The sequence below is a fragment of the Mauremys mutica genome, chromosome 15 (genome assembly GCF_020497125.1).
Source record: "Mauremys mutica isolate MM-2020 ecotype Southern chromosome 15, ASM2049712v1, whole genome shotgun sequence".
Lineage (NCBI taxonomy): Eukaryota > Metazoa > Chordata > Testudines > Geoemydidae > Mauremys > Mauremys mutica.
The window spans coordinates 5196001-5218069 of NC_059086.1; the positions used below are offsets into that span (position 1 = coordinate 5196001).

Sequence of the window (22069 nt, forward strand, 5' to 3'; positions counted from 1 at the left end):
GCCTCGTCAGGTGAGGAGGAAGAGGATACCCCCGGGACAAGCGGATCCTGGGAAAGGTCTGGTTGGGGAGGGTCCTGCTGCTGGGAGCCGGATCGGTACCGATCGTACTGGGAAGGAGATCTGCGTGAGGCGGAGCGGTGCCACGAGTACAACCGGCGCCGAGATGGGGATTGGTGCCGGGACTGCGAGCGGTGCTGGGTCCAGGACCATCTCATGACCTGGACCGGGACTGAGATTGGTGCCGAGCTGTCCTACTCTGTGAGGAGGGTCGCATGAAGGCAGGTTTCCCTATGGATTGAACAGTCCGCACCAGCAGTGCCGGGGACTGAGGCAGTCCAGGCTCTATCTGTGCAATCAGGTCGCGAGTGGTGGAGAAGGTCTCTGGGGTGGGCGGCAGGCCAAGCTCAATCACGGTGTGCACTGGGGAGCTTGTGTGCACCGGACTCAACGGCCCTTGCGGCGCCGGAATCGATGGTGCCGAAATCGGCAGTGCCAGAGTTGGAGCCTTAGTGGGATGGTCCAGTCCAGGCTGTTGCTCCAATGGGGCCACAGGTGGTGTCTGCAACTGTATAGAAGCAGCAGGTGGTTTGTGCTGCTTCTTGGGCCACGGAGACAGCGAACAATGTCGAGACTGTACTGGTGCCAGAGATGTCCGGCGCCGAGAGTCTTTGCTGGTGCTAGGTCGTTCCGGTGCCAGAGGTGTGCTTTGGACTGATGGCGTCTGGTCTGCGCGTGGTACCAAAGGCTCCGGGCTAAGTGCCGCTAATTGGAATCAATATGAGCAAGCACTCGAAGAAGAACTTTTAGTTTCAGAAGATGGAGGAAGTAACATGGGGGATTTCTATGTTAGATTTGATTCTGACTACTAGGAAGGAACTGGTTGAGAATCTGATGGTGGAAGGTAATGGGTGAAAGTGACCACAAAATTATAGATTTCATCATGATTCTAAGGAAAGGAAGAAGTGAAAGCAGCAGAATAAAGACAGTGGACCTCAGCAAAGCAGACTTTAACAAACTCTGAGCACTGGTAGATATGGTCCCATGGGAAGTGTATCTAAGGGATAAACAAGTTCAGGAGAGCTGGCAGTTTCTACAAGAGACAAATATTAAAAGCACAGCAGCAAAGTACCCCGCTGGGGAGGAAAAGATAGGAAGAATAGTAAGAGACAGCTCTTTACGGATCTGAAAATCAAAAAGGAATTGTAGAAAAACTAAAACAAAGACAAATTGCTAAGCAGCAGTGTGACATGCACTCCATATGCTTTATAAAAATGTTTATGATTGTGAATACGATGTAACTGGAATATGCTTTATGCAAAAGGTCTCTTGTAAGGTATCATTACAAAGCTTATGATCTGCTGAGTGTGTTCATCCTATTTGTATGTTGTGGTGGGCCTGGCACCACATCGCCCCTTTATGGCAGGGAGGGATGGGGTGTCAGAACCTCACCACTCCCAAGTTCATGCGCTCGCCTCTCTGTGAGCGGCCTGATGCGGCCTAATAGCCTGTCTCTATGCAATCGCCCCTCGGTCGGGGTAGTGGGCCCTAACAGCTAGTGTCCATGTAGCTCACGCCAAGAGTGAGGGCTGTGTGGCCCAACTGCCAGAGTCCATATAAATCCCCCCTCTCAGGTGGGGTAGTGCGGCCTAGCGGCCAGAGTCCAAGTAGCTCACACCAAGAGTCAGAGCCATGTCGCCCAATGGCCAGAGTCCATACAACTCCCCCCTCGCAGGTGGGGTAGTGCAGCCTAGCAGCCACAGTCCATGTAAATCACCTCAAGTGTCAGGGCACTGTGGCCCAATGGCCAGAGTCCATATACTTCCCATGTGTGGGGGCATGTGAGGCGGTAGGGGGACCCGGACCCACCTTCTCCACTGGGTCCCAACCCAGGGCCCTGATAGCAGCAAGTTCCCCTTGCAACTAGCCCGGCGGGAATCCACCCGCAACACACTGAGCATCTGTGCAGCTCTAATGCCGTTTGCCTCTGAAGTTCCCCTGGGTCTCTTCCTATCATAAATGTCGGGTTCTCCGCTTCGCGGAGGGGTCCTCCGGTCTGTTCCCCTCCTGTGACATACTCCTTCTGGGTCTCAGGGTGCATCCTGGCTTGGATGGCCTCCGGATCCTGGAGCACAGGCTGTCCCTCCTCGGGAGCTGGCGGCATGCCTCCTTCCCCTCCAGCAGTCCGCCCAGACTGAGCAGCTCTGCAGGCTTTTATACCTGTTCTCCAGTTGGAGCATGCCCAGCAGAGCTTCTGGGGCGTGGCTTCCTCTGCTAGGAATGAAGGGTTAACCCCTGTGGTACTGGTGCGGGGTCACTCTGCCCCGTCACATATGTATATATCATTCTTGTATCTAAAACTAGAAATATGAAGTATTACTCTGAAGTCCTATTGTAATTATGCAAAGTGTGGGCTATTAATGGTGGCTTGGAATCTTGATGGCTCCCATTAACTAGGACAATTTGTTGTGAATGGCTCTGTTTACTTGCAAAACTTCCTGGGTACCTGCCGGCCAGCCTGGGAAGAATGGAGACTAGGGTTCTCACAGGACATGTGACCATGTCACATGATATTGGAATCCATCTTAAACCTGGTGCTTTTCCATTTAGAAGGAGGGGTGGGAACCTGGAGAGAGACAAAGGATTCCTGCCTTATGCCAAAGCTATAAAATGGGGTGAAACAGAACAAATGTGCCCAGTCATGTGGAATCCCCTGCTTTTCACCTAAGATGCCTGCTGGAACTAATAAGATCTGTACCAGGAGAAAGGATTGGGCCCAGACTAGGAAGGAGTCTAGTCTGTGAAAGAAGTTTATTGGAACATCTCTAAGGGTGAGATTTATCTGTATTCAGTTTCTTAATGTATTGGGCTTAGACTTGCGTGTTTTGTTTGATTTTGCTTGGTAACTTATTTTGTTCTGTCTGTTATTACTTGAAACCACTTAAATCCTACTTTTTATACTTAATAAAATCACTTTTGTTATTAATTAACCCAGAGTAAGTGATTAATAGTTGGGGGAGCAAACAGCTGTGCATATCTCTCCATCAGTGTTATAGAGGGCGGACAATTTATGAGTTTATGCAGAGTAAAACGGATTTATTTGGAGTTTGGATCCCATTGGGAACTAGGTGTCTGGGTACTGGAGACAGGAGTACTTGCTAAGCTGTTTTCAGTTAAGTCTGCAGCGTTGGGGACGTGGTTCAGACCCTGGGTCTGTGTTGCAGCAGGTTAGTCTGTCTGGCTCAACAAGGCAGAGTTCTGCAGTTCCAAGCTGGCAGGGAAAATGGGCTCAGAGGTAGTCTCAGCACATCAGGTGACAGTCCCAAGGGGGTCTCTGTGACCGAACCTGTCACAATGAGTACAACAGAATAGCACAAGCATGCAGATCAAAGCCAGCTCGAGTAATTCTACACAAGCATCAGTCACACTTAGTGCTTGTACGCAGCCTTGCTTCACTCCATTTGAGATTTCAATGCATCAGAAAAGTCACCAGTGGAGAGCACTTGCACTGTCATCCAGTTTCAGAATCAGTAACTGGTTAAACGATGGGAAACAGGGTAGGAATAAATGGTCAGTTCTCATAGTAGAGAGAGGTAAATTGCGGGATCCTCCAGGGATCTATACTGGGAACAGTGCTGTTCAACATATTAATAAATGATCTGGAAAAAGGGATAAACAGTGAGATGGGAAAGTTTGCAGGGGATACAAAATTACTCAAGATAGTTAAGTCTAAAGCAGACTGTAAGGACTTACAAAGGGATCTCACAAAACTGAGTGACTAGGCAACAAAATGGCACATGAAATTCAGTGTTGATAAATGCAAAGTAATGTGCACTGGAAAACATAATTCCAACTATACATACAAAATGATGAGGTCTAAATTAGCTGTCACCACTCAAGAAAGAAATCTTGGAGTCATTGTGGAGAGTTCTCTGAAAATATCTGCTCAATGTGCAGCGGCAGTCAAAATGTTGGGAAAGGGATAGATAAAAAGACAGAAAATATCATATTGCCTCTATATAAATCCTTGGTATGTCCACACCTTGAATACTGTGTGCAGATGTGGTCACCCCATATAAAAAAAGATATATTGGAATTGGAAAAGGTTCAGAAAAGGGCAACAAAAATGATTAGGGGTATAGAACAGCTTCCTTACGAGGAGAGATTAATAAGACTGGGACTTTTCACCTTGGAAAAGAGGCAACTAAGTGGGGATATGATAGAGGTCTATAAAATCATTAGTGGTATAGAGAAAGTAAATAAGGAAGTGTTGTTTACTCCTTCTCATAATACAAGAACAAGGGGTCACCAAATGAAATTAATAGGTGGCAGGTTTAAAACAAACACAAGAAAGTATTTTTTCATGAAACACACTGTCAGCCTCTGGAACTCCTTGCCAGAGGGTGTTGGGAAGACCAATACTATAAGGGGGTTCAAAAGGGAGCTAGATAGATTCATGGAAGATAGGTCCATCAATGGCTATTAGCCAGGATGGGCAGGAATGGTGTCCCCAGCCTCTGTTTGCCAGAAGCTGGGATTGGGTGACAGGGCATGGATCACTTATTCTTTAATAACATGCCAAACTAAGCCTTTAAAATCATCTCTCCTTACTAAACCTAACCAAACACTCTTTCTTCTCTTTAATAACCTTTCTTTCCTTTTTTCCTCTAAACATAAGAACAGAACATGTTATTAAAGAATAAGAAAAATTAAATAAATTTAAAACGTTTTTAAATATAAAGTTAGGTTAAAAAAGAACACATGGCAAAAAAGGGAATTGTATAAAGCAGAGACTGTGTAGTAAGCACATGGTAAAAACATAAAGGCAGGTTAAGAAAGAAACATTTAAAATATTAAATATAAGGGTAGGTTAAAAAAAGAGCATTTAAAAACATTAAATAAAAGAGAAACATATAAAGATAGGTTAAAAGAGAGACCAGGGCAAGAAAAGGGAAAAGAAAGCCCCTTTGCAAAGGGCAAAGATAGACAGCACGTGGTTGAGTCAGAGAGAGAGAGAGAGAGAGAGAGAGAGAGAGAGAGAGAGCTTACCCCTTGCGGCTGCTCCTGGGTAAAGAGAGTGCTTCCAAGACTCACAACCCCTCAGGATTGTTATCACCGCCTTTGGGTGAGACCAATCAGATGCTGTTCTATAGCTGTGTCATAGAATACATTTTCCTGAACCAATCCTATAGTCCCAAGATTTTTAAACAAGAGCCATCTCTCTCCCCTCTTTACACCCCCCTTTAACTGCCTTATTCTTATCTAAAAAACAGACTTGAAGCATCTTTCCCACCATGTAGTACTTTTACATAAGTGTTTTAATAAAGGTTAAAACCATAAGCCCTTAGTAACAAATTTTTTTAAAAAGTTTTCCACTATATTTTAGACTAACATTGGTCATTTTTTAGTAAGAACAAATTGAAGCAGCATGCTTTTTCGGCAAAGCCACTGTTAGCAAAAATAGCATCTGTGAGTCAGTGGATCAGAGATAAGAAGGCTGCTTCTTTTTCTGCTTTTTAACGAAAGCAAGTAAAAGATATATTAAGTTTTGTCAAGGAATAAAGCTCTGCTTTCTAATCACTTGAAAAGACAAGCCTATATGAAGAAACTGCCCTTTATTTAGCACTTTTGCATGTGTTTTACTAAAAAATGGGCATGCAGAAACACTCCAGGGTTAAACCCACAAACACTTACTAACAAAATATTTATAAAAGCTTTTCCCTCTGCTTTTAGTGAGGACAAATTGAAGCTGCAGGAAAACAGCATCTGTGAGCCAGTGGATCAGAGAGAAGAAGATTGCTTCTTCCCCAACTTTTTAACAAATAGAGGTGAAAGTTAGATTAAGTCTTGTACAGGAATAAACACTTTAAAAGACAAACCTGTATGAAAACACATCCCTTCATTTAGCACTTTTGCACGTGTTTCAATAAAAAGCTAGCATACAGAATCATCCCAGGGTTAAAGACACAGAGAACCTCTTTATAAAAGTAATTTATAATGATAAAATAGTTTTCCCCTCCATGTTTTAGACTAATATTGGTCATTTTTTAGTAAGGACAATTTGAAGCAGTGTGCTTTTGCAGCAAAGCCCCTGTTAGCAAAAACAGCATCTGTGAGTCAGTGGATCAGAGTTAAGAAGATAAGAGATAAGATAAGAAGGCTGCTTCTTCCCCTGCTTTTTAACAAATACAACTTTAGATAATGCTTTTACTACTGAAAGGTATATTAAGTTTTGTAAAGGAATAAGCGCTTGAAAAGACAAGCCTATATGAAGACACATCCCTTTATTTAACATTTTTACAGGTGTGTTTCAATAAAACAGAGCATGCAGAAACACCCCAGGTTTGAAACCACAGGTCCTCGGTAACAGCCAGTTTATATTCCCCTTATTCTGTAATTCAGTGGATCAGAGAGAAGTTTATTTTCCTCCACACTTTTTAACAAAATTAACAAAAGTTATATTAAGCTTTCAGTTTCTTAGGACTTTTAGATTTAAGTATGAATTTTTCTGTTACATTATCAGAATGTCTTTGTTTTTTAAATGTTTGCAACCCATGTGCTGAGACACAGGTACACGATCCTGTGTTTGTTTTGGGTCCATAGATTTTATTAAAATAATACATCACAGGCTGGAGCCTTGGCTTTCTCTATATTTTAAAAACAGATATGACTAATTAGGCTAGCCAGTGATCCATGCACTATAGTCTTTACTTAAATCTCTGTACTTCTCTTTGATCCACTGGATTACAGAATAAGGGGAATATAAACTGGCTATTACTAAGGACCTGTAGTTTTAAACCTGGGGTGTTTCTGCATGCTCTATTTTATTGAAACACGCCTGTAAAAATATTCAATAAAGGGATGTGTCTTCATATAGGCTTGTCTTTTCGAGTGTTTATTCCTTTACAAAACTTAATCTAAGTTTCACTTGTATTTGTTGAAAAGTGGGGGAAGAAGCAATCTTCTTCTCTCTGATCCACTCGCTCGCAGATGCTGTTTTTCCTGCAGCTTCAAATTGTCCTCACTAAAAGCAGAGGGAAAAGCTTTTAAAAACTTTAGTAGTAAGGGTTTGTGGGTTTAACCGTGGGGTGTTTCTGCATGCTCATTTTTTATTAAAACATATGCAAATGTGCTAAATAAAGGGCTGTTTCCTCATATAGACTTGTCTTTTCAAGTGATTAGAAAGCAGAGCTTTATTCCTTTACAAAACTTAATAGTACTTTTATTTGCTTTCATTAAAAAATGGGAGAAGAAGCAGCCTTCTTATCTCTGATCCACTGAGTCAAAGACGCTGTTTTTGCTAACAGGGGCTTTGCTGCAGCTTCAAATTGTCCGCACTAAAAATTGACCAATGTTAGTCTAAAACATAGAGGAAAACTTTTAAAAATTGTTTGTTACTAAGGGCTTATGGTTTTAACCCTTATTAAAGCACCTATGTAAAAGTGCTACATGGCGGGAAAGATGCTTGGGGTCAGTTTTGTTAGATAAGAATAAGGCAAGTAAAGGAGTGGGAGGAGAAGGAAATGGCTCTTGTTTAAAAGTCTTGGGACTATAGGATTGGTTCAGGAAAATGTATTCTATCACACATCTGTAGAACAGCATCTGATTGGTCCGATCCAAAGGTAGTCATAACTAGCCTGAGGAGTTGTGAGTTTTGGAAGCACTCTCTTTACCCAGGAGCAGCCGCAAGGGGTAAGCTTTCTCTCTCCCTGAATCAATAGGGTGACCAGATGTCCTGATTTTATAGAGACAGTCCCGATTTTTGGGGCTTTTTCTTATATAGGCACCTATTACCTCCCACCCCCGTCCCGATTTTTCACACTTGCTATCTGGTCATCCTATTAATCAGCCATGTGCTGTCCTTCTTTGCTCTTTGCAAAAGGGTTTTCTTTTCCCCTTTCTTGCCCTGTTCTCTCTTATCCTATCTTTATATGTTTCTCTTTTATTTAACTCTTTTAAACACTCTTTTCTTAACCTATCCTTATATTTCATATTTTAAATGTTTCTTTCTTAACCTGCCTTTATATTTTTACCATGTGCTTACTACACAGTCTCTGCTTTATACAGTTTCCATTTTTTTTGCCATGTTCTTTTTTAACCTCATGTTATATTTAATCAATGTTTAAAATTTATTTAATTTCTTTTTATTCTTTAATAACATGCCAAACTAGTCCTTTAAAATCATCTCTCCTTTCAAAACCTAACCAAAAATCTCTTTTCTTTAATAACTTTTCTTTCCTTTTTTCCTCTAAACCTTACCAAATCTTTTTTTTTTTAATCTTTAAGCTCTCTCACTCTATTCTTTCAACCTTTTTCTCTAAACCAGTGGTTCCCAAACTTGTTCTGTCGCTTGTGCAGGGAAAGCCCCTGGTGGGCTGGGCCACTTTGTTTACCTGCCAGCTCCCAGTGCCCGTGGTTCGCTGCTCCAGACCAATGGGAGCAGTTGGAAGCAGCGCAGGCCAAGGGACGTACTGGCTGCCCCTTCCAGCAGCTCCCATTGGCCTGGAGCAGTGAACCATGGCCACTGGGAGCTGCAATCGGCAAAACCTGCAGATGCGGCAGGTAAACAAACTGGCCCGGCCCGCCAGGGATTTTCCCTGCACAAGCAGCGGAACAAGTTTGGGAACCACTGCTCTAAACAATCAACCAAATGTATCAAAGCACAAGCATGCAACATTCCCCCTATTCAAATATGAAAAATAATTTAAAAAAAAATCAAAATGGCAGACACCGCCAAACCTCGATATCAATGGAAACGGGAACGGAGGGCAGGACATAAGCATTAAAGGGGGCCTGGACACCTGTCAAAAATACATGGTGATGAATGCTATCAAGGTTATACTACTCTCAAGCTCCCCTTCTCTGAACCTTAGTCTCAGTTCCCTGTCCGGAGCTGGGAACACAACCCTGGGGTTAGTCAGCTTTGCTTTCCCTTATGATCCTGATAGGGTCAATTGCCCCAGAACTATTTTATTCTGGGATTCTGTTCTTCCATAGATTGACAGCTGTTTGACAATGGATCTTTCAACTAGAATCAGTTTTCTGGGCAAAAGCAGAAAACAAAAAAAAGTCATGGTCTGTTTGGGCCTTTTATGTTTGCTTGTTATTCCTTGGTTTGTTGTCTTTCCAATTCCCCCCATTTCACAGTGAAATGGAGGGTTGAAAAGGGGGAGGGGAAATGAAAAACAAAAAATGGCAAACCCAAACATTTCCAGGATTTTTTTGTGAAAACAAAATTAAAAGTAAGAAACGGAATGCAAATGGCTTCAAATTTTTCATGAAAAAATTCCCCTTTAAACCAAGAGTTGCCACTCATTAAATATTATTACTTTTGGGATGGCAGCAGCCCTACCATAGTTAAGGTTCCATCAGGCTCTTTGTTACAATCTGATTTTAAGTGTTCAGCAATCTACATATATTATCCAATTATCCTAAAAATGGGTATGACAGTAAAGCAATCGTTCTCAACCTGCAGCCCACGGGCCGCATGCAGCCCAATTAGCAGACAGCTGCGGGCGCGGCCCAGCTCAGCTGTGTGCTAAAGGCTGCGAGCTCTAGACTGCTGCTTGACCCTGCACAGCAGCTTGGGGTCCAGGGTCCCGGCTGAGTCTGGGATCTTGGTAGGGTCCTGGGTTGGGGTCCTGGCTGCTCCTCAGCCCCACAATGTTGGCGTCAGGGTCCCCATGGGGTCCAGAGTCCCCATGGGGTTCAGTGTCAGGGTCTCCTCCCTGTCCCTACCCCATGCAAGCATCTAACATCATTGGGGAGCTTCCGCTGCTTGTGGCTTTGTAACAGCACAACAGGAAACTGTGCAAACTGCACTCGAGTGGGGAGCAGGGGCACGTCTGGCTACACTTATAAATAAAAGACAGCCTGGTAGACTCTGTGGCTTATCAACTCAGGACCAGGAGATGTGTCTGCTGTGAGGACTGGTTCCCAATACTGGTATTACTTTGGCTATAGGTGAGTGCTATTCCAGCTTTACTTTACTATGAAAGCCCTCTATTAAAATGGTTGGTCCACCACAGTGTGTCTTACAGACCTTTAGAGCAGTGGTTCTCAACCAGAGATCCAAGGCCCCGTGGGGGCCTGAGAGCAGGTTTTGGAGGGTGGGCGGGCGGGGGGGGGGGCACCAAGCAGGGCCAGCATTAAACTTACAAGGGCCCAGGATAGAAAGCTGAAGCCCTGCTGCATGGGGTTGAAACCTGGGCCCTGAGCCCTGACATCCGAGGCTGAAGCCAAAATCTGAGCAATGTAGCTTTGTGGGGATTTTTGTGGCATGAGGCTCCAGGCAATTGCCCTGCTTGCTACCCCCTAATGCCGGCCCTGGCTTTTATATGCAGAAAACCAGTTATTGCGACACAGGTGGGCCATGGAATTTTTATAGCATGTTGGGGGGCGGGGATTGAGAGAAAAAGAATGAGAACCCCTGCTGTAGAGGGAGAACTCTGAGGGGAACACTTGTTGCCCCTAGGGATTGTACAGCCGGTGGAATTGACATTTAGCTATTAGCTAATGCTTTAGTTGGAGATTCTGTCTCAGTTAAAGAGCATGGGGCAGCACTTAGTGAGGTGGGGGTTTATACATTCTTGCCTGTCATAGCTGGGTTTATGGGGGAAAGATATTTCCCTGTGGAGTAAGAGTCTTATAGAATCCAAGGAATGGATATTTTATATGCTGCTTCCAATGCCTAGACCACTTTGAGTACAGGCTATAGATTTCTGTATCACCTGCAACTGAGAGGACCAGTCAGCTATTAACCCAAATGCTGGAATGCTGCTAGCTGTGCAGATTACTCCAGACAGTTTGTTTGCTGACAGGGTTCTCAGACATTTTAAAAGACTCAGATGCTGCCACTCTCCTCCAACTCTGAAGAGTTCAGGTGACACACGCTTGCATATTATGACTACAGATTGAGAAATCATCATCAGAGGGGAAGGTATTTTGATGTATGTACTAAAGTATAGGAAATGTTAGATTGAAACCTTATATTTGAATGTATATGAGAGGAACAAGGTGTGAAGGAAGTCTGTATTAGGTACACAAATTGTATGCAGGATACGTATAGCAGTGTTAGTCCCAGGATACTAGAGACCTCTGACCTGAGGAAGAGCTCTGTGTTGCTCGAAAGCATGTCAGGTCTGTTCAGTAAAAGACCCATCTTGTCTCTGTAAGGAACACCAGTGCATTTACTGCCTAACAGTTTTTGTTGAAGTTATTGATAGTGTTCCAAATGCTATTTACAATATTTTCTTGAGCATTAAATCTTTGTTTTACTGAGTGCTTGTCTTCATATACAGCGCTACTGTACGGTAGCACTTTAGTGAAGATGCTACTGCACCATTAATCCACCTCCCTGAGAGGCAGTACACACAGTTGCCAACTTTCAGCTTTCCCCAGGTGTGCTCCACGACCACTCCACCCCAAGGTCCCACCCCCAATCCCACTCCCACTCCACTCCTCCCCCAAGGCCCCACCCCACCTCTTCCTGCCTCCAGTCCGCCCCCTCCCCGAGAGCACCCTGCCCTCGCTCTGCCTCTTGCCCCTGCCCCAGCACCTCCCACCTGCTACCGTACAATTGATCAGCGATGGGCAGGAGATGCTGGGGGGAAGGAGGAGCTGATCGGTGGGGACTCAGTGGGTGGCTGCTGAGCACCCACTATTTTTTCCCCTGGGTGCTCCAGCCCCAGAGCACCCACGGAGTTGGTGCCTATAGGCAGTAGCCATGTCGACAGCAGAAACTCTCCCATTGACAAAGCGCTGTCCACACAGGGGGTTCGGTCAGTATAACTACGTCACCCCACACCCCTGAGCGACACAGTTATACTGATATAGGTCTGTAGTGTAGACCTGACCTAAGAAACTGTGTGGTACTCTTTGTAGTTGACTGGGAACTATTAACACCTATTTATCAGGGTTTTACATATAGCCCTAAAGTTGAACTCTGTGTAAATGGTTTCACAAAAGACAGAACTCTGGCCTGTGCTTCAGCAAAGGGCTATGCAGAGGTGAAGGAAGATGGTGAGTGTAATAATTATAGATAATATTGCCCCAGCACACATTTACCCCATCACACATGCTCGGTGCATGGCCCAGTACATGGCCCTGAGATCAGGGCAAGGGGGCAAGAGCTGAGAATGAGCATTCACTCTCTCTTCTCAAACAGGCACCCTATGAAATTAAAAGGCAACAAGGGTAAAGGTGGCAGATGAAAAAAACCTTCGGGTGCTTTACACAACCCGTCATTAACCTGTGCAGTTTCCTGCCCCAGGAAATGCTAATAGTTCCTGGGCACCTTCAACCTGATGTTTAGTGACTAGGGCTCTACCAAATTCACGGCCATGAAAAACACGTCACGGACCATGACATTTGGTCTCCCCCTGTGAAATCTGGTCTTTTGTGTGCTTTTACCCTATATTATACAGATTTCACAGGGGGAGACCAGCGTTGCCCAAATTGGGGTCCTGATCCAAAAGGGAGATGCAGGGGGGCTGCCCAGCTCTGAAGGCAGCACCCCACCAGCAGCACTGCAAAATTAAGGGTGGCAATACCATACCATGCCCCCCTTACTTCTGCACTGATGCTAGTGATGGCTCTGCCTTCAGAACTAGGCTCCCAGCCAGCAGTCACTGCTCTCCAGCTGCCCAGCTCTGAAGACACTCCCAATGCCAGCAGCAGTGCAGAAATAAGGTTAGCAGTACCACAACCCCCCAAAAAATAACCTGTGACCTCCCCACAACTCCTTTTCTGGTCAGGATCCCTACAATTACAATACCATGAAATTTCAGATTTAAATAGATGAAATAATGAAATTTACCATTTTAAAAATCCTATGACCATGAAATTGACCAAAATGGAACGTGAATTTCATAGACCCCTATTAATGCCACTTACATCACACCATCCAATTTATTTCCTTTTTTCAGGTGGAATTCCTCTTGTGACTTCCCTTCAGCCCCTGCTTGTATAAATCCTCTGGACAGAGAATTTGCTGCATCAGAGACCCCAGCTCCAATTCACGCTCTTCCTATCATCATGAAGGCTCCTTTCTTTCTCTGCATTCTCTTTGCTCTCCTAGGTCTGGGTGAGTCAGGGCTGTTTCTCTGCAGGGACTTGCATTCTAGTTTGTATAAAGTAGCAAGAGTCCAACTTGGTCCTTTGTATAAATTTGTTTATAAATGTCACCAAAAAGCCAGTATTGGGAAAAATGGGCCAACTGGACATGTTGAAGGGAAAAGAACAGATTCCTTGTGAAGTCCCGAGTTGGCATGACAACACGTTGAAATATTCTAGAAATAAGAGGAAATATTGATACTTGAGGTCCTCCAAGACATGTTCTGATTGGTTCCTTTTTAGAAACGGCTGGAAAATTGGTGTTTTATCCCCCACAAAAAATGTTGTGGGAAAAATCCACTTTTGAAAATCTCCTGTTGGGAAATGCTGATTTTCCTGTAAGAAATTTTAAAAATGGGGAATATGCAGCCAGGGTCAGAGGGTGTGTGTGTGTGTGTGTGTGTGTGTGTGTGTGTGTGTGTGTGTGTGTGAGAGAGAGAGAGAGAGAGAGAGCGAGAGAGCGAGCACGCACTGGCAGGTTGCACCAGTGTGTGTGTGTGTGTGTGTGTGTGTGTGTGTGTGTGTGTGTGTGTGTGTGTGTGTGTGTGTGTGAGAGAGAGAGAGAGAGAGAGAGAGCGCGAGCGCGCACTGGCAGGTTGCACCAGATGGTTTCTCTAAGAACCCAGGGGAAGGTGAGGGGGCAAGGGACAAATCTACATGATAATTGTCTCTCTCCTTTTCTAGGTGCCTGTCTGCAGTGTGAGGTTTGCTCTGAGTTCGGCAGGGACTGCAGGGGCAGCATGGAGACCTGCAGTTCTGGAGAAGATTCCTGTGCCATCACTGTGTTTGAAACCCTAATAGGTAGATGAGCCAGATCTCACATCAGCATGGTCCAGTGCTCAGAGCACACTCGGTTCTATTCCCAGTTCTGGGTGAAGAATGAGGTCTAGTGGGTTGCAGCAGGAGATAGACTGGGAGTCAAGTTTCCTGGGTTTTATTCTGAACTTGGGGAATGGGGCCAGTGGGTTGAAACAGCGATAGTTTTAGGGGGGATCACCTGAGGAACGGTCAAGGGTGATATGGTCAGGGGGGTGCTGTGCATCAGCGTAGAGATGTGCATTGCTGACTGGTAGGAGAGGGCCACAAACTCACAGAGGTGACCCTCAAGGATGTGAGGGAGATTCCCAAATCTGAGCCATTCTTTTTAGGTGGCAAATCTGAGGAACTGTCCCAGATTGAGGTGTCATAAGAGGAGGTTTTGGAACAAATTGATAAACTAAACCAGGGGTTCTCAGACTTTTGTACTGGTGACCCCTTTCACACAGCAAGCCTAAGTGTGACCCCCCCCCACGTTAAAAACACCTTTTCATATATTTAACACCATTATAAATGCTGGAGGCAAAGCGAGGTTTGGGGTAGTGGCTGACAGCTCGCGACCCTCCATGTAATAACCTCATGGCCCCTTGAGGGGTCCAAACCCCCAGTTTCAGAACCCCTGAACTAAACAGTAATAAGTCACCAGGACCAGATGGGGTTTACCCAAGAGTTCTGAAAGAACTCAGATGTGAAATTGCAGGACTACTAACTGTCGTCTGTAACCTTCTGTACCAAAATGACTGGAGGATAGCTAATCTGATGCCTGTGATGGGTTGGATCACAGAAACCCCCTTGGGACTGCCAACTGATGTGCTGAGACTACCTCTAAGCCTGTTTTCCCTGCCAGCTTGGGACTTCAGTGCCCTGCCTGGTTTGAGCCAGACACACTAGCCTGCTACAAACACAGACCCAAGTCTGGACCACATCCCCCACAAGCTGCAGGCTTAACTGAAACAGCTTAAGAAGTGCTCCTGTCTCCAGCATTCAGATACACAGCTCCCAATGGGGTCCAAACCCCAAATAAATCCATTTTACCCTGCATAAAGCTTATACAGGGCAAACTCATAAATTGTTCGCCCTCTATAACACTGATAGAGAGGTATGCACAGCTGTTCCCTCCCCCACCGGTATTAATACATACTCTGGGTTAATTAATAAGTAAAAAGTGATTTTATTAAATACAAAAAGTAGGATTTAAGTGGTTCCAAGTAATAACAGACAGAAAAAAGTGAATTACCAAGCAAAATAAAATAAATCACGCAAGTCTAAGCCTAGTACAGTAAGAAAACTGAATACAGATAAAAGCAGCAAAGAATCCTGTGGCACCTTATAGACTAACAGACGTTTTGCAGCAACGTATTCACGTTTGTATTCAGTATTCACCCACGAAAGCTCATGCAGCAAAACGTCTGTTAGTCTATAAGGTGCCACAGGATTCTTTGCTGCTTTTACAGAACCAGACTAACACGGCTACCTCTCTGATACTTGAATACAGATAAAATCTCACCCTCAGACATGTTTCAATAAGCTTCTATCACAGACTGGACACCTTCCTAGCCTGGGCACAATCCTTTCCCCGGTACAATCCTTGTTCCAACTCAGGTGGTAGCTAGGAGTTTTCTCATGACTGCAGCCCCCTTTGTTCTGTTCCATCCCCTTATATATATTTTGCACAAGGCAGGAATCCTTTGTTCCTCTCTGGGTTCCCACCCCTCCTTCTAAATGGAAAAGCACCAGGTAAAAGATGGATTCCAGTTCAGATGACATGATCACATGTTACTGCAAGACTTCATTACCCACTTGCCAGCACACAGGAATACAGGAAGACTAAGTAAACAGAGCCATCTACAGTCAATTGTCCTGGTTAATGGGAGCCATCAAAATTTCAAACCACTGTTAAGGGCCCACACTTTGCATAATTACAATAGGCCCTCAGAATTATATTTCATATTTCTAGTTTCAGATACAAGAGTGATACATTTATACAAATGGGATGATCACACTCAGTAGATTATAAGATTTGTAATACCTTACAAGAGACCTTTTGTAGGAAGCATATTCCAATTCCATTACATTCAAACTCATTAGCATGTTTTCATAAAATCATATAGAGTGTAACGTCACAATGCCAATTTTTAAAAAGGGCTGCAGAGGAGACCCTGGCAATTACAGGATGGTAAACCTGACTTCAGTACTGAGCAAACTGGTGTCAGACACATAGATGAACATAATTTGTTGGGCAATAGTCCACATGGTTTTTGTAAAGGGAAATCATGCCTCACCAATCTACTAGAATTCTTTGAGGAGGTCAACAAGTATGTGGACAAGGGGGGTGGGGTCCAGTGAATATAGTGTATTTAGATATTCAGAAAGCATTTCACAAGGTCCCTCACCAAAGGCTCTTAAGCAAAGTAAGCTGTCATGGGATAAGAGGGAAGGTTCTCTCCTGGATTGGTAACTGGTTAAAAGATAGGAAACAAAGGGTAGATATAAATAGTCATTTTTCAGAATGGAGAGAGATAAATAGTGTTGTCCCCCAGGGGTCTGTATTGGGCACAGTCCTATTTAAGATACTCATAAATGATCTGGAAAAGGGGGTAAACAGTGAGGTGGCAACATTTGCAGATGATACAAAACTACTCAAGGTAGTTAAGTCCCAGGCAGACTGCAAAGAGCTACAAAAGGATCTCTCAAGACTGGGTGACTGGGCAACAAAATGGCAGATGAAATGTAATATTGATAAACGCGAAGTAATGCACATTAGAAAACATAATCCTAACTATAAATATAAAAAGATGGGGTCTAAATTAGCTATTACCTCTCAAGAAAGAGATCTTGGAGTCATTGTGGATAGTTCTCTGAAAACATCCACTCAATGTGCAGGGCAGTCAAAAAAGCGAACAGAATGTTGGGAACCATTAAGAAAGAGATAGAGAATAAGACAGAAAGTATCATATTGCCTGTATATAAATCCATGGTACGCCCACATTTTGAATACGGCATGCAGATATGGTCGCCCATCTCAAAAAAGATATATTGGATATTGGATTCAGAAAAGGGGAACAAAAATGGTTAGGGGTATGGAATGGCTGCCGTATGAGGAGAGATTAGTAAGACTGGGACTTTTCAGATTGGGAAAGAGACGACTAAGGGGGAAGATGATAGAGGTCTATAAAATCATGAGTGGTACAGAGAAAGTAAATAAGGAAGTGTTATTTACTCCTCTTAACACAAGAACTAGGGACCACCAAATGAAATTAATAGGCAGGTTTAAAACAAACAAAAGGAAGTATTTTTTCACACAACGCACAGTCAACCTGTGGAACTCCTTGCCAAAGGATGTTGTGATGGCCAAGACTATAACAGGGTTCAAAGAAGAACTAGATAAAATAATGGAGGATAGGTCCATCAATGGCTATTAGCCAGGATGGGCAGGGATGGTGTCTCTAGCCTCTGTTTGCCAGAAGCTGGGAATGGGCAACTAGGGATGGATCACTTGATCATCACCTGTTCTGTTCATTCCCTCTGGGGCACCTGGCATTGGCCACTGTTGAAAGACATGCTACTGGGCTAGATGGACCTTTAGTCTGACCCAGTATGGCCGTTCTTATGACACATGGAGGGACGTGCCGAGATTTCTCCCTGCTTTCTCCCAGTGGAGGAATGGGGGTGCAAAGAGTGACGCACATATACTCTTCCTGTTCTCTCCCAGCCTCCTGCATGCCGCAAAACAGCTGATTGTGGCGGGAAGGAGGCATGGGGAAGGAGAGAGAGATACTGATCCATGGGGTAGCTGGGGAGGAGGCACGAGCTAATAGGGGGCTGCCAGTGGGTGTTCAGCACTTACCATTTTTTCCTGGTGGGTGCTCAAGCCCCAGAGCACCCACACAGTCGATGCCTATGTGGGGCAACGTGGAGCAACGCTAGGCGTTCCGTGCATCCAGGTCACTTTCCCCACCTGGGCTGTGCTGTGAGGCAAGCATCAGGAGCTGTGGCTCTCCTACCCTCCCCTTATGCAGGCCGGGAGCGGGGGAAAGTGACCTGGGTCTAGGGAGCCCTGACATTGCTTGTCGCTTCCACCCATGACTCGCTAGGGGTGCATGGATGAGCAGTGTTGGAGGGGGGAGCAAGCAGCAGTGTCAGCTGCTCCCTGCATCCAGGGCAGTTTCCCCATGTGGGCACAGAAGGAGAGTGCAAGAGCTAGGCGCGCAGGAGGAGGGTGCATGGGTTCGGGGCAAAGGGGGCATAGTGCAGGGTTTAGGGGCACAGTGCAGGGTTTAGGAGCACAGGAGGGGGATGCAGGGTTTAGAGGCACAGGCGGGGGTGCAGGGGTTGGGGCAATGGGGGTACAGTGCAGGGTTTAGAGGAACAGCAGGGGGTGCAGGGATTGGGGCGAAGGGGGTACAGTGCGGCACAAAGTAAGGGTGGCAATACACCATATACAATGGCACCCTTACTTCTCTGCTGCTGGTGGCGGCCTTCATAGCTAGGCACCCAGCTAGCAGCTGTCACTCTCCAGCCACCCAGCTAGTGCTTAATTTGTGCCGAGGTTTGCTGGGGCTGAGCTCCTCTTTCAATATCAATTAAGCACTGGGGGAGGGAAAGGCAGCAGGGCCCTGGTGGAGGGGGAAGCCTTGGGGGCCAGAGGTGATGGGGGGTGGGGAGCCCATGGTGGCCAGGGGAAATGGAGGGGCACCGTGCCCACGGGGGCCAGAGGTGCCAAAATACAAGTTCATCCAGGGCGCCATTTTCCCAAAGGCCAGCCCTGGGGTGGAGCAGGGTGTGGGCTAGGACTCAGGCCTCCAGGGTTCTATTATTGACTCTGTGACCTCAGGCAAGTCTCCATGCTTCAGTTTCCGCCTGGATAGACTAAAGATAAAGACACAGACGTCTTTTTGAGGAGCATGGGGATAGGGTGGCTAGGGTGACCAGGGTGGCAGAGTTGGTGAGTAAACATTGGTCTTCTCCTTCTGTACAGTGGGATTGGCTATACAGAAAGTAATCAAGTCCTGCATGGCATCCAGTGAGTGCAGAGCCAGCCCTGTTGTTACCAGGTTTGGGGAGGGAATGGCAATAAGGAAGAGCACCACCTGTTGTGTGGGGGATGCCTGCAGTACAGCCTCCGTTACAAGTACGTATCCCTCTCTCTATCTTCCCACCTACTACCACTCCCACACCAATTCTTCCTCTTCATTCCCCCTCCTCCCCTTCTGCCCAGCTACACCCCTCTTTTCTAGAACAGTCTCAGCAATGAGCCCTTGAGAACAGTCTTCTGCCCCTCAGGGGGTGCTGCAGTGAATTATACTGAGCCCTAAGAACAGTCCCACTGCCGGCAGTGAATAGCACTGGGTCCCTGGGGGAAGAGGTGGAATTAAGTGAATGTGGCTCTAGACTGCCACAAACTGCAGCTGATTCCACATGGGGCATGGTTCAACTGGTCTGTGCTGCAAACTGATGCCACTAACCTTACTACCTCCAGTGTCTCCTGAGCTCCTGTATGTGGGATGTGGGGCTGAGCTGTTCAACCCTAACCTGCTCTCTCTGTCCTGAAGCCTATTCTGGAATATCCCCTAAATTGACTGCATTTGCTTGGCTTCTTCACAGTGCCCCCAGAAAGTACAATCCCAAATGGTCGGCATTGCCCCACCTGCTCTTCTGTGTTTAACTTTCCATGCAGCAAAGAGACCTTAGCTTGCACTGGATCTGAGACCCAATGCATCGCAGTAACCGGAAGCATAACAATGGGTAACTTGAATTTATTTATTCTGGTATGCTATTTGCTTTCTTATTATTTCCTCTCAGATGACACCTATGGTCTGGTAGATAAGGGATTGGGCTTGGACTCCAGACACCTGAGTTCTAATATCAGACAGCAACCAGCCTATTGTCTCACCTCAGGCAAGCCTCTGTGTCTGTTTTCCCTTGGACTAGATCTCTTGCTATTGGGGCCCTGTTATGCTAGGCGCTGCACAGACCCTGACTGAGATTGGAAGGGTCCCCCATTGTGCCAGGCACTGCACAGACACAGCCATTCACCGCTGCATAGATTTTACCATCTAAATAGTAAAAGAACAATTATTATCTCCATTGTACAGATGAGGAAACTGAGGCCTGGAGAGATTGTGGCTGGGATCTTCAAAGGAGTTCGGGGCACTAGAGACCCAGATCCCATTAAAATTAAACTGCCGCCTATGTTACACTCCTAAAATCTGCACCTAGGTGATGTGCCCAAGGCCAATGAGGGAGTCTGTGGCAGAGCCAAGAATTGAATCCAGATATTCTGAGTCCTAGCCCAGTCCCTTCATTAACACAAGGACTCTCTTCTTAGAGATCCCACTCCCTGCCACCAGCTGTGAATTGTTTCGTTACTCAATGAAGAGTGGGACTAATACAAAGCCTACTGAAGTGAATGGGTGTCGTCAGTGGGTTTTAGATCTGGGGTCCCAGTGATTTGTCCAAGGGCACACAGTGAGCCTGCATCAGAGCAGAGGAGGGAGACTGACACTGACCAGCTGCTTCTTTTTCCTGGGGCAGTTTTATTTCCTGTACAGATCACCATGAAGGGTTGCGCCACTGAATCCGTCTGCACCCATTTAAAAGGAGATTCAGGGATCTTCGGAGACTACATAGACCTAAGCACGGCCACATGCAGGCCAGCCCCTGGCAAGTCTGAACTGACTAAGGGACCAGCCCCAGGTGCAAGTGGCACAGCTAAGGGACAAGCCCCGGTTACAAGTGGCACAGCTAAAGGATCAGCCCCTAGTGTAACCAGCCTGATTAAGGGACCAGCCCCCAGTACAAGTGGCACAGCTAAGGGACCAGTCCCTTTTGCAGCTGGCACGACTCCAGGACCATCTGGGCTTCTCCTCCTCCCAGTCCTCACAGGGTTATTCCTGGTGAAGCTCCTCTCCTGAGCCCCACACCATGCACTGGCGACACTGCACTGAATAACACCTGTTCAGCTTCCATTTGCCCTTCTCAGCTGCTGCCTTTCCATTCCAGAGGCTCTCCCTTTCTGGACGGATTTGCTTCCCCTTTAGTTTGTTGCAGTGAATAAAATAAACTGGAGATCAGAAAACTCTGGAACTGGCTGAATTATTTTGACAGGAAAAATTTGTCAAAAAGGTGATCTAGATTTATGGAGACCCCTAGTGATGAAATTAGACAGTACACTCAGGCCTGGTCTACGCTACAGAGTTAGGTCTAATTTAGCCATGTTAGGTCGATTTTAAAATGAATGCACCCCAGGGCCGCCCGGGCAGGGGGGGGGGGGTGTTGTGTATTTGGTTGTCATGGTTTTTGTTGCTATGGCAACTGAGTTAGATTATTATGGGTTAGCTCAGCCAGCTTCAGCCGGCTGAGTGAGCTCTCTGTCTCTGTAAATAAAATGGTGGTTTTGTTAGCTGTCAGCTCTCTGGCCTCAAGTGATTTCTTCCTAAACCGGCTCCCCCCAAGGATATAACAGGGGGCAAGTGGGGCAATTTGCCCCAGACCCTGGGCCCTGCAGGGGCCCCCCGAGAATATAGTATTCTATAGTATTGCAACTTTTTTTTTATGGAAGGGGCCCCCGAAATTGCTTTGCCCCAGGCCCCCTGAATCCTTTGGGCGGTCCTGATGCATCCACACAACCAACCCCGTTCTGTCGACTTAAAGGGCTCTTAAAATCGACTTCTGTACTCCACCCCGGCAAGGGGAGTAGCACTAAAATCAACCTTGCTGGGTCGAAATTGGGGTAGTGCAGATGCAAATTGATGGTACTGGCCTCTGGGAGCTATCCCAGAGTGCTCCATTGTGACCGCTCTGAACAGCACTTTGAACTCTGATGCACTAGCCAGGTACGCAGAAAAAGCCCCAGGATCTTTTGAATTTCATTTCCTGTTTGGTCAGCATGGTGAACTCAGCAGCACTCAGCAGCAGAGGTGACCATGCAGTCCTCCCAGAATCGTAGAGCATAGAATGTTTCTCTGCTCCCCTTATCATCTTCGTCCCTGAGGTTATCGCAGAGTAGAAGGCAAAAAAAACGCACTCGCGGTGACACGTTTTCCGAGCTCATGCAGCCCTCCCGCACTGATAGGGCACAGCTTAATGCATGGAGGCATTCAGTGGCAGAGGCCAGGAAAGAATTAAGTGAGCGTGAAGAGCA

At 45.9% G+C, this 22069-nt stretch overlaps 1 protein-coding gene across 1 annotated transcript; it reads left to right on the top strand.

Moving 5' to 3' along the window:
• The first annotated feature begins 9878 nt into the window (after positions 1 to 9878).
• On the top strand, positions 9879 to 21072 carry LOC123349954 (phospholipase A2 inhibitor gamma subunit B-like). Its single transcript, XM_044988275.1, has 6 exons — positions 9879 to 9960; positions 12924 to 13081; positions 13795 to 13911; positions 18905 to 19057; positions 19531 to 19671; positions 20461 to 21072. Exons 2-6 carry the CDS (start codon positions 13033 to 13035, stop codon positions 20838 to 20840), a joined length of 840 nt encoding a protein of 279 aa, XP_044844210.1. The 5' UTR covers positions 9879 to 9960; positions 12924 to 13032; the 3' UTR covers positions 20841 to 21072.
• Positions 21073 to 22069: the final 997 nt, after the last annotated feature.